Here is a 12,872-nt window from a genome sequence, read left to right as displayed (position 1 = left end):
TCGACCGGTTTTCTTAGGTTGAGAAAGTTGATTGACAAGCGCGTCCGATACCAACTTCATGCGTCCACTTTAAGTTCTTATGTCGCAGCGTCGATTCCTCCGAGAGGCCTTAGACTCGCTTTAAGGCCTGCTACATCTGAAATGTCGAGCCGAAACGCAAATATGTGGAAGGATACCCTAAAGAAAGCATCCTTAGAACTCACGCGAATTGTCATTGATCATTACCAGTCATCCGTTAAAGACTTAACGAACAGGGAACGACAATTGCGTGCTACTCTCGATTTAACACCTTTGCAGTACACTTTATTAGATGAATATCAAGCAAAAAGGACTGCACAAGTGGAAGTTACAAAATCTAACAAGCTCCTGCGTGATAACGTTCCTTCCGCGTTCTCCCCAGAAGTGAACGCCAGTGCTAAAGCTCCGTCCCAAACAAACATCGTCAACATATCAAATTTTGCCTTATCTGAAAAAGAAATTGCAGTGCTTTCGCGCGGCTTGAACTTTTGTCCAGCGACAGGCGGGTATAACGAGTTCCAGCTAGTAAAAAACTTGGAGAACTTCACACGCACTATGAGACTACGGGAGTTTTTTCATGAACGGCCCTCTTCTACGCATATGCCGTCACATTATCAATGGACCCCGCCTACTCAGCGAGATAAATACCTCGACCTATATATATCCGCTGTGCAACAAGACATTCTAAAGGTGTACGAAAAGCGCACTGTTTTCAAGCACAACTTGTCTGCAGATGAAAAGAAGGCAATTGATTCACTGCAGAACCGGCATGATATTGTTATCAATCCCGCAGATAAAGGTGGAGCAGTGGTAGTCATGAATAAAAGTGATTATATCGCTGAAGCAGAAAGGCAACTTAATGATACCACGTTTTATAAACGTTTGGACGCTGATCCTACCTGTAGATATAAAGAAATTGTAATAGACAGCATAGCTGAACTTGTCAAAGACGGAAAACTATTCGAAAAGGCAAGCCACTCGTTAGTACCCCTCAGCCGAATCGCAGGGAGATTTTATCTCTTACCCAAGATTCACAAGCCTGGAAACCCCGGCCGTCCAATAGTGTCAGGCATTGGAACGGTTACTGAGCCTTTGTCCCGCTATGTCGACAGCATAATCAACATCATTCCGCCCACATTTTCGTCATACCTAAAAGACACCAACCACTTCTTAACAGATATTATCGACCTTGACGTTCCTCATGACTCCCTACTGGTGACGATGGATGTAGCTTCTTTGTACACTAATATTCCCCATGTAGATGGCATCCGTGCGGTGCTCGACGCATACGACGATTTATCATTTACAAAACCGGTCGACTCCTCCACTCTGGCAGTCCTGCTCAAGCTCATTCTACAGTTTAATAATTTCGAATTCAATGGGGATCATTTTGTACAGGTGAGCGGTACCTCGATGGGAACCAAGATAGGCCCAAATTACGCCAACATTTTCATGGGACTACTTGAGGACAAATTCATTGGTAGATGTAGCTTAAAACCCTTTTATTACAAGCGCTACATAGATGATATTTTTTTCATCTGGCACCACGGTGAATCAGAACTTATGTCCTTTATAGCAGGATTCAACAGCGTGCACCCATCCATTTCTTTTACAGAATCATATTCGGCATCGTCGATAAATTTTTTGGACGTAACAGTGTCCTTGTCTGGCACTAAACTTGTGACTAAACTTTATAGGAAACCGACTGACAGGCATCAATACCTCCATTTCCAGAGCAGCCATGCAAGGCACTGTAAGACAAGTATACCATACAGCCAAGCACTTCGTTTTAAAAAAATTTGTTCAAAAGATTCCGACTTCGTTGACAACTGCGGGAAACTGCGTGAGGCCCTAACAAGACAAAGGTATCCAACGCAAATTATTGACGACGCAATAAAACGCGCCGATGTAATGGACCGCAAAGATCTTCTTAGCTCACATGAACGTACTCGACAATCACCGAACCCCACTTTAGTGCTAACCCATTGCGCGTCAGCACCAAATGTTAACGGCATTCTCCGAAAACATCACAATATTCTTATGCAGAGCACTCGCCTGACCCAAATCTTCCCACAACCACCTCGTGTCGCATACCGAAGGTCGCGAAATTTGCACGACTTGCTAACTTCATCTAAAATGACTAACCCTCTTTCAACTGGCTGCCGCCCTTGCCAAAAGCCACGTTGTAAGGTGTGCGATCACATGACCACTACTACAGTAGTAAAAAGCACAGCATCAGACTTTTACTGTAAAATAAAGGGTAATTTCCCTTGCGACAGTAGCAATGTCATTTATCTGCTCCAGTGTTCTGTGTGCGGACTCCAATACATTGGACAGACGGAACTGCCGTTCCGGTTACGATTCAACAACCACAGATCACATGCTAAAAGCTTGCCTAACCTTCCGCTTTCCAAACATGTCGCGATTTCGGGCCATTCTTTTGACATCATTACAGCCACAATACTGGAATCTGGATTTATATCTCATCATGAAAGAGAGGTCCGAGAATCCTTTTTAATCTACAAATTCAATGCAGTTACTTCTGGTCTCAATGAAAACCTAGGGAAAATATCTTTTTTTCCCAAGACGCGTGATTAGTATTGAAGTGAAGGTGCATGACATGCTATGTTTACGTTTTTACATGTATTTGCTTTTAATACAAAAGAGTGCTCCAGTAAACTTTAATTGAACTTTCTACATGTCAGCATATAAAATATCTTTCTCTGTATGTTTCACTAGCGACTGCTCCTCGTGTGTTGGATTTTGCATTTATTTTGTGTGCAAAAGATGATTACATATCTTATGTATGATTCCTGGTAATATCTTAAAAGATGCAATACGCATTAATCATTACCTTGTGCGCATGTGAGCGGACATTGTGTGTCGAATTGTTATGTATCTGCATGCCACGCCGAAAATGTACTGCATGAGCGCCACACGCGCCATTATGAAATGATATAGCCTCTTTGACAATGTATTATTTGTGGTTTTACGCGCATTTTATTCTATTGTCATTACAGTGTCACTACTTGTCACATGTCCTTCGATAGCGCATGTATTTAAGCGGAAAGCATAGGCTGCTCTGCGCATTCCTTGACGAAGGCCGGGCCCCGGCCGAAACGTCGGAAATAAACCTTTGTTTTCGTTTGTACGCCCCTACCTCATCTTATATATATATATATATATATATATATATATATATATATATATATATATATATATATATGATGGCGCACATGACTAAAAAAAGAAAGGCATACCAGTGCGTGCATAGGCTCCTTGACCTTTGATTAACGCGATCTCATTTGCGCGACTTGACCTACCGGGTTGTCAGCGCCGACACAGCAGGTGCCGCGTATAAATATCCTGAGCTCTTCAGGTGCCTTAGCAGAGTTGAGAGGAGCCACCTAAATAGTAGAGGAGAACAGAGAGTGCAATGGGAAAGAGGTAACGGTGAAGTTGGTTGTGCCGAACCACGCTCTTCCCATATACGTCCGCAATCCCATCTTCACCAGCCGCTGTCTTCCTCCCTGTAGTTACGGGGGCAGCGAGGAAGGAGGCCAAAAGAGCTGGTGGCCCGTCATCGCTCTGGCCACAAGCCACATGGTTTATGCGGGCCTTTTATTACACCCCTTTCACCCAGGCCGCCACCGCCTTCTTTCTGCTGCGGCAGGGGCGATGAGCAGAAACCGCTTCAGCTGCCGCTGTTGTTCCTGGCCGTTAAACCACCACTGTCATCATCGTCAGTGCTTCTTGCCTCTGCCGAAAGGGAGCTCCAGGCTGCTCAGAGCCCAGGATTGCCAGCAGTGTTTAGTGGCTGGAGGAACGCTACCTAAACTATGGAGAGCTGGGCTCGTCGTTGTTGTGTTCTTATTGCTTTTTTTTTTTTTTTTTTTTTTGCTAAGAACTTTACCCGAAGCAAAGAGGGCTTAGGAGGAGAAAGGAACAGGGTAAGTGGTAAGAAAGGGAGGTTCGAAGCGACAAGGAAGAATAAAGAGAGGACGAGCAGGCTTTCGACATTGCTGCCCTGGTCTTGGGGATGATGGATGCCCCGCTGCTGTTTCGATGACGCTAGAAGAGCGCCGCGGCTTAAAGGGAAAGCCACCGCGCCCTATACTACTCCGAAATTTCTCTGGCTCCAAAAGTTTTATTTATCCTTCCTTCCTTGGGAAAAGAGAAATTTCTTTACAGAGGTACGGAGAAAGGCTAGTGAAGACCGAAAGGGAGAAGAGGGAAGGGGGCATGTGGGCGAAAAAAGAAAAACAATTTTCAGACTGGGTTTGCGATGTCTTCGCCGTAACACGCGTCGATCTGGGTCCCGACTGAGGGTAATACCCTTTCTCCTCTCCTTCAATCCCCGTTTTAAACTTTAAAAGGGGAGCACGGCGAATGAGTAAGCCTTACGCGGGCTACTTGTTCTTGTTACTGTTTTTGTTTTCATTTTTTTTTTCTTTCGAATTCACCTATTTTGGGAGAGAGGTGGACAAGTGTGGAAGTGATTGGGGACAGGGTTTAGGAGAAAGCTTTTCACTGGCTTGACAGGAACTACCTCGTTCAAAATTTGACACCCTGTCGCAATAGGATCAGCGCCGGGAGAGCATTCTATGAGGTCGCAGGAAAGGTGTCGTCGTCGAAGGTTCGATTTTGCTTTTTATTCTTTTTGAAAATGAGGTGTGGCGGTACAAGAGGCAATCTGTTTCCAAATGGCTACCGTATATTGTCGCTAGTGTAAGTCGTCGCTTCTTTGTTCTACCAGCCGGGCCTCCCACATTCGAAATTCAGGAATGGGGGAAGGGGAGGGGGGGGGGGGGTTGTATATGAGTTTATTTTGTGCCTGTACAAAGCGTGAGAAATTAGCGCATTTGTTTTATAGTAATTAATTCCCCTGTGACTGTCACACTTTGTGGTGAGTGGCACTGGCTTCATTTTTTCCCCAAGAGTGGGTCAGAAAGAATGCAATCTCGCTTGTCTCGAAAACCCTCAATAAGAGGTTCTGTTCTGGACATTCTATTCAGGCTACCTTTCATTTTCTGAGCATTGTTATAAAGTTACGTCATTTTAGTAATTACGGTTCTTGTTTTAAGTTCAGGCTACTCGCCTCTTTCAATCTCTTCACTGAAAGCGTCAAATTCGATTTGAGCACGCAGCTAATTTTGAGCACAAACACAAGCAAATGATCTCTTTCTGTCTGCGTCATGTGATGCTCACTCTTTTTTGTTTCCTTTCGTTCTCTCCCTATTTTCTTCTCTCTGCCTCATTTCTCTATCTTTCTTTCTTCTTGAAGCTTATTTGTTTCTTTCCCTCGATTCCGAGATCTGTACATTGAATCTCGTCCCTGTGCTCTCAAACGCTCAATAACAAGTCCAGCTCCTTGAACACCCCTTTTAATTGTGAGTCGTTCTGTGGCATATTGCAATATACTGTTATGCGAATAGGAATGGTCTAAACTTCCAATTTTTCTCAATTTTGTCCACCTTTTCTCCCGGCGAGTAATTAAGAGCACCATAGAAAACCAGCCGGCTGCTTATTGACATTGTATTGAAAACAAAACAAAACAACATTGAAATTCAGCTGAGGCAGGATCTGCCGATATATATATTATTATCACGAATGTTTCACAATACGTGAAAAAGTTGTTTTTTTTACTAGAATATATCAGTAATTTATAGATATGAGACTGCGAAACACTGCCCGAGCGAGTCTCACACTTAAAATACGGGAAAATCGACGTAAAAAGTGTGCAAATGAAGGAAAGCAAAGTACAAAGTGAAAAACAGTTCTTTTTAGCATTGTTCCCTCCACACTGTAGGTACATGCTTGTCGGCCAAAAAAGTACAGATACAAGCTTTCTATAATGTGCACTGCTTAGTATGCCCGAACTATTTTAATACCCAAGATATATGTTACAAAGGATCATCAATAAGTTGTGGCTTACAAGGCGCGACTTGAATTTTTAGGTGGCGAATTTAAACGTTGTTTCTTTGAAGTGCATTCAATGTTGAGAATGAGGACTCAGCTGAAGAAGACTGTTCTTGTGGGAAAGTGGGCATATTAAACAATCATCAGCCGCCGGAATCGTTTGTATAGAAAGGCTTGCATCATGGAAGCGAAGGAGTACTGAGCACCATACGTAAATATTGAGCTGCTGTCCTCTATATAAACCGTTTCGAAAGTGATGTAATAGCGAGCTGGCACTATCAGTGCTCTGCGACGCCGCCTTTTGTAAGGAAATCAAAAAATATGTAGCGGATAGCAGTCAGAGTGTGTACGTTGCCATTTTGTGCACCGTCGCTACAGTGGAAAGAACAACCAAACTATTGCGAAGTCAGCCCGTTGTGCAAGCCCCGTGGAAGGGCTGTTCCCCATTCTTTTTTATTTATTTATTTTTCACTCGCCGATCGGCATTCGTCTAACTGAAAAGGAAAAACAGGCGTTCTTCGGGTCCGAACGGCAAACGTATAAAAGCAAGGCTGTATTGTGGTACGCACGAAGTGTCTACCGCATTATGGCCTGCTCTATGGCAGGTTTTCGGCGTGCCAGGAATGCCTTTCAGCGTTGCGTTGGGGTATATATTGAAAGGCGCAGGTTCAAAAGAAGCGTCTGGGTCGTGATAGCTGTTTCCCGGCGACACGTGGCGGTGCCTCTTTTCGCGTTGTGCGTAGGGGCGTGTTTCTTTGATGTCGGTTAATTTCATTTCTCATTTCTTTCCCGTTCCTGGTCTGCGTTTGTATCGGAGCTTTCTGCCGTCTCTTATTCTCTACATGCAGTAGCATGAGCAACAAAAGTACAACTGGTGGCTCTAATTTTCTTTCTCCCGCTACGCTGCTTGTGTTCGTGGCTCTTGAAATTCGTTATACTGTGGCTTATGAACAGCGGATGCTCACTCTTTGATCTCGCACATATAACCCGTTCTGTGGCCGGTAAGATATGCGCGCCGCGTTCAAATTGCATCGTGCATGGTTTGAGGCCTCTGCTTTAAAGAAGCATCCTTGTTGCGCAAACGTCTTGCAGCGTTTCGCTCTTGTACTGTGGTGAACAAGGATACAAAAACTGCAAGATTGGGTGTATGCACAGCGGGGTTCTATGGTGGTATCTATCTGCGTAAGAGTGCGAAAATGTGCTTGCCTAGAGACCCCGTTGCGAGGTGCATGGAGTGGAAGTCACTGACGTAGAATCCCGTGCGTGGTTGATGATATACAGTCCTGCAAACGCAAAGATCGTTTTCTGATAAACTCATTTCCTTAAGCTGTGCTGTAAAGTCTCACAAAAGCCACCACTAACCAGCGTTGACGTTAACAGTGCGTCGAATCAAAACATGACAAATTGCAAAGCAGGCATTACAGTGGTACTATGCGGTGATCTGTTGTACTATCCTGCATATTCTGCCTATCTTCCTTACGTCATTTACCCCTCCGGGGTGGCGCACTGGTTAGGGCGCTCGACTACTGTGCCCAAGGATGCGGGATCGAATCCCGGCCTCGGCGACCCCTTTTCCATGGAGGAGGAAAGCTATGCGCCCGTGTGGTGAGCAATGTCAGCGCACGTTAGAGAACCCCTGGTGGTCGAAATTTCCGGAGTCCTTCACTACGGCGTCTCTCATAGCCTGAGTCGCTTTGGGACGTTAAACCCAGAACCAAACCAAATCCTTTGATCATTTGTTTGTCGTTTAACATGAAAGAGTTCCAACCAAGCGTTCATTAACCCTCATTCACTACACTATTATGACAGACGGACAAGGACGCCATGACGTGAGTTCGAGGGAGAGGCAAAAGTATAAGCATGTCCTTATGTCCGAGTAAAGTTCTTTATCTCATTTCCCCTGCCGTTACCATCCATTCTGACTAATGGCGTCAAGTTCACATTACGCACCTCGGATGCTGCCATTTTATCGAAATTTTCCTTTTTGTGAACGTAAAAATATTTACCTAGCAGAGAAGCGCGGAAATATGTAATATTTTATTTCTAGTGATTGCATTTCTGAAATAAGCGATATTAAATAACAACCATAAGAAGGTAACTGTCGGGAAATAATTTATTACATGCAGTTCTGTTTTCATCGAGTTTTGATGGTTTGAATTTTCGGAAACCGCAATAGTGAGCAGAAGAGTAAGGGCGTGGAGCCCACTAACTTATCTGTGCCGCCGTGTTTCAATGCACCACTGCCTGGCTATAAACGGTCTTTCGGTGCGATGGAAAAGTAGCCTTCCCACTTTGTAAAACTCGACGTCGATTACCTGCATAGCTTTACATTGTCGAGGAATATACGTGCACTGTAAATTTCATAGCTGAAGACAAAATCTGCCAGATATCGAAGTTTTCTGCACCGTCTTAAAATAAGTCGTTTACAAGTGCTATGACGTCGAGTGACTCGTCGGAGCAGCGATAGTCTAAAATAAGACTATATTCTTTGGAAAGTCGAACAAGGGCAACAATACTGGAATTATTTAAGGATGAGAAGGTTGGCTCCAACCAAAAACTTTACTGGACCAAATATCTGCCAAAATCACCACTAATCTACACGGCAGTGACTTTTTATGCACCCATAATGAACTAAACAAGTGGGGGGAAATTTGCGCGATAAAGTAAACCAAGCGTTGCATTTCATTCTGTCTATTCTCTGTCATTCTGTCAGTTCTAACATAGAACATCCGCGAAATCAATCCGATGTAGAAATTAGCCCGTGTATGCGTTATCTCATTGGATAGTGGAAATCAGAAGTCTATACGCGGGTGTGAGGAAAACACTTCGTGAAAAGAAAAGATAACAAGTGTCTCCTTAAAATAAAATATGTAGGTCATCTTCAACAGACTGCCTCATATTCTTTGGTCAGCAATCATAATGCCGTAACTTCTAGCTGCGAAGGAAAACTAGGTAAAAGGTGAAATTTCGACGTCTTGCTCCCTGAAGGCCGGTGAAGAAAAGTTGCACGATGCTTCTGTGTAAAATATTATCTGTTCGGTTGCAGAATACGAACATGAAGGCGCAACTTGGAATAGCTAGCGAACAAATTGGTGTTGAGTGACGACAGTCGCAGATTACGCATTCAGTGTGCAGCTCAAAGGAGTCGCTCAGTTGCGTTATCTGCTCCCTTTTCAACAAGCGCTACTTCGAGCGGTCGGAGCAGTTGCGTCAGAGTGCTGCGAAATAAAGAATAAAAATTTAAAATTTGTTCTTATCAATGATTCGAATTGAAATCAATCTCATTACGTCGGCGTGATGACCTCTTTTAAGCGCTCGGAGGTCAGTGAAACCGGGTTGACCGCTTTGTGGCCTCTCGGGGTTTTCACAGAAAATACGCGGCACGTTCTTACGCAATGACGATTCCATTTTCCGGAGAAGGGAAAGAAAACGAAACGAAGAGAACGTACGCTGGAATAGAGCTAAAACAACGAGCACTCGACTGTTAGGTTAGACGCATGTGACGCATCCTTCTTGGCAGGGATGCTGTATGAGAAGCGCTCGTAATGTAAAGGGCGAAAGCACGCGTTTCGCTTAAATAAAGCATGTACTTTACTCCAATGGCATCATACGCTATGCGCTGCGCATGCATAAAACCGTTCCGATAACTCTGTTGCTCGAACCAGTGACTTATATCTCGTCCATTAAACGATGTCGGCTTGCGCTGGGTTGCACTTCATGTATATTTGTATAAAGTCAGAGCATATAGCATAAATTTTATTCTTTGTCCCTTAAGGCTGTAGAGTCAAAGACTTGCTCGAGCATTACTATGGCAACTATTTTTCGTTTTCGTTTTGCACATTTCTTATGAAAAAACGAGGTTACCCGTCTATTTATGGGTTTAAGTTTAGTCCCCCGGCAGTTTAATGCACTAGATAGAAAACTGCCTCGGACGTAACACTGGCTGACTATAATAAAAGGAGCAGTTTTAGAGCAAAAAGGCTAATGTCGCCTTGCACACACGCGTACGCTATTTTCTCTCTCTCTCTCTCTCTCTCTCTCTCTCTCTCTCTCTCTCTCTCTCACACACACACACACACACACACACACACACACACACATATACACACACGCACACACACACACACACTCGCACACACACATTTGATCAGTAGGGATCCTTTATCCCTCTTCTGAGGTTCAACAAAAAAATTAAAAAAAAAACGAAAGAGCGAGGCTAACCCAGTGGAAACTTCACAATCCGATTGGCGTTCTAAGGAGATAATAATGAGGAGAACACTTAATCTCCGCCTTTAATGCTATGACGGGAACGGCTGCAATCTGGCGCTTATTTGCTAAACTACGAATTCATTATTTGTGCCTCCGTTGTTTCACAAATACTAATTAGCCGGCAGTCATTACCTGAAACTTTATGTGATACCACCTGTCATATACCAGGTGTCCAAGCTAACTTTAGCCAAGGGTTAAAAGGTAGAACATTTGAGGTAGGCCAGAGAAACCACTTGTATACAGCTGCCAGCCATCTGGCACACCACACGCGATTTTTTATTTTGCAATTAATGAATTAGCAGTTAAGATAATTTTTCTAATATGCCATTACCTTTATACAATAAATTGGATTAGCAAAGTTAAAGAGCCCTTTCTGAAACCCCCATTCAGTTTATTTCCGATAAAGAAAGCGTCTATACCACCTCCACGCTTACAATTCATGTGATCTGCCAACTCTCGCTTGCCAGAGTTACGCTCATGATTTTTCGCTATCAACTCCCATCGCCATCGAGCACCCTCCTTCGTTGTTTTCCATCTTACAGCTTGACCTTTCTCTCTTCCACCGCTTCCCACTTCGCTCCCCAGGCGTCACAGCGGTACCGTTTATACAATGCTTGAAATAGCTTGCAATGTCTGCAATATCTAGGGTATACTTAAGCTTCGTCTTTAAGTGTAGGACGAGATAGCGTCAAGGGGTTTCTAAGAACCCCCAACGCTGTCATTTACCAGGCTGCCCAAAACGTCTGTGTTCGGATGACAGTGGCAGGTTGCGGGAGGCAGAGCCGAATCTTGGGCTCCAGCTTGGCCAGTGATAGGGTGCCAGCTATATGATACTACAGCTGTCTATCGGTTAATGCTAACGGCCAGGGCGGCACCGACGTTGAAAAGGCGCCAGGAGCAGGTGCTTTTAAGAAGTGCGCCCTAAAATTGGGGGTGAACAGGCTCCTGATTGTAATAATACTTCTCATACATGTGGGCCTTTTTTGAGCAGTGAGTGTATTCTTGTGTTCTTTTAGCCGAAAAACTGGAAAGTTCCTCGGCGTTTCATGTGCACCTTACATAGCTTTATTTTTTCATATTTTCTTCTGCGGAACGCCTTCCCTTCTTCCCTGTGTCTGGCCTCTTTTTCTTGTACGAGCAGTCTTACGGCCTTGATAAAAATTCCAGAAGCCACATAGCGCATAGCACGCTGACCTGAAGTGAAGCCCTCGGTGTTCAGGACTACTACAAAGGGGTAGCAAAACGCTTGTAACACATCCAAGGAATAGCTTTGAATGCACATTTAGTGGCTTGCTACTCTCACCTGATAATGTACACACAGCCAAAATAGTTTCACCACAACTTCAATAAAAAGCTCTCTCTCTCTCTCTCTCTCTCTCTCTCTCTCTCTCTCTCTCTCTCTCTTTCAAGCGAAGCTTCGTTTTTCTACAAAATTAAATGTTATGAGACTGTAATCTTGACTAACATGCTCGTCGCCTTTTTGTTTTTTTGTTTTTGCAGGAGCAGCACCGTGTCATGTCCAAGCAGCTGTTGTCATAACCGCAGCCGCAGCTGCAGCCACAGCTATAGCCGCACATGCAGGCCCAATGAGGTGCCTCGCCGTGCGTAGCCGGGGTGTTCCTCCATGAATCGCCTCTACAGTGTCCTCAGCAACTTCCAGCAACAACCTGTCACCAGTCACCGAATACTGGTCAGTTCCCCCTATCTCCACATCTCTCTCTAAATTTCTTTGGTACTACTACAAACTGCACACTACAATGACGGTGTTGATATTGTGTATACACTACAAACACGGCAGCGTCCCGTGGAAGCGCGACATTCGAAAGGCCGCTGGAAGTAAGCCTCCAGTGGAGTACAACTTTATGGCCATACATCTTGAGTACAATAATATTAAGGTAGTTTGAGTGAGCACAAATGTAAGCGGCGCCAGAGGTGCAGGCGCTTATTATCGCATGAATGGGCAGCCCGAAAAATTGATCTTGTCCGGTTCCGTATTCTTTTTTTAGTTCCCCGCATTGTTATATCCGTAGAGACAAGTGCCAACTCTGGAACTTACCGCTTATTGTGAATGTATAGCTTTTATTTTAATTCTGATTCACGAAATCCGAACGGGGGGTCTCGGCGGAAGCTCTTGGCGAGAGCAGGAAATTACACGAAACATTCGAGAGAAAAAGGGGAAAGATGAGGGAAGCCGACAACACCTCGGTCTACAGGGCAAACAATTCTGTTTATTTTTTCTAAGGCAGTATGACTCGGAAAAAACATACATTTTTTTTTTACATTTGTTCTACGCGCAGCGATGGGTGGCTCCATTGCGTTTATATCGTGGTTTTCCAAGAAACTTAGAAGCGATATGTTGGAGATAAAAAGAGGAAAGAAATATAGTATGGTGTACCGTGACCGATACGACCCTTCAGGAAACGAGAAAAAAACGCGAAGGCGCTTCTGTGTAATCTGTTCAGCAAATGGAAAAGTTGACTTTGTAAAAATATGTTTTTCCAAAGTGACGCAACATACGAAGCTTCCGGCACTCACTAATCGCATAAATAAATCCCGGGTTAAGAGAAACAGACATTTTATCAAGTCCAAAAGGCTATGTCTGAAGGCTGGTGGTCGGAATCCTCAGTTTGGGACCTCGGTGGCTTATGCTGCTTATTGAGCCAAGT

The 12,872-nt window shown here is 44.2% G+C and overlaps 2 protein-coding genes across 11 annotated transcripts in view; both read left to right on the top strand.

The window, feature by feature from the left end:
- Positions 1–12,872, top strand: part of LOC146190336 (dopamine receptor 1-like) — a 389,794-nt gene that overhangs the window by 356,592 nt on the left and 20,330 nt on the right. For all 10 annotated transcript variants that reach the window (XM_084600811.1, XM_084600807.1, XM_084600805.1 and 7 more), the window contains one exon: positions 11,707–11,896. In XM_084600811.1, the coding sequence (XP_084456937.1) occupies positions 11,831–11,896 (66 nt within the window). In that variant the 5' untranslated portion in view covers positions 11,707–11,830. The remainder of the gene's footprint in view (positions 1–11,706; positions 11,897–12,872) is intronic.
- On the top strand, positions 1,227–2,685 carry LOC146190337 (uncharacterized). Its single transcript, XM_084599788.1, has one exon. The coding sequence runs from the start codon at positions 1,240–1,242 to the stop codon at positions 2,614–2,616; it is 1,377 nt and encodes a 458-aa protein (XP_084455914.1). The 5' UTR covers positions 1,227–1,239; the 3' UTR covers positions 2,617–2,685.

This window comes from Amblyomma maculatum, chromosome 4 (assembly GCF_055883805.1).
Source record: "Amblyomma maculatum isolate TAMU_Amacu chromosome 4, ASM5588380v1, whole genome shotgun sequence".
Taxonomy (NCBI): domain Eukaryota; kingdom Metazoa; phylum Arthropoda; class Arachnida; order Ixodida; family Ixodidae; genus Amblyomma; species Amblyomma maculatum.
This window is presented reverse-complemented; position numbering and strand designations above follow the sequence as displayed.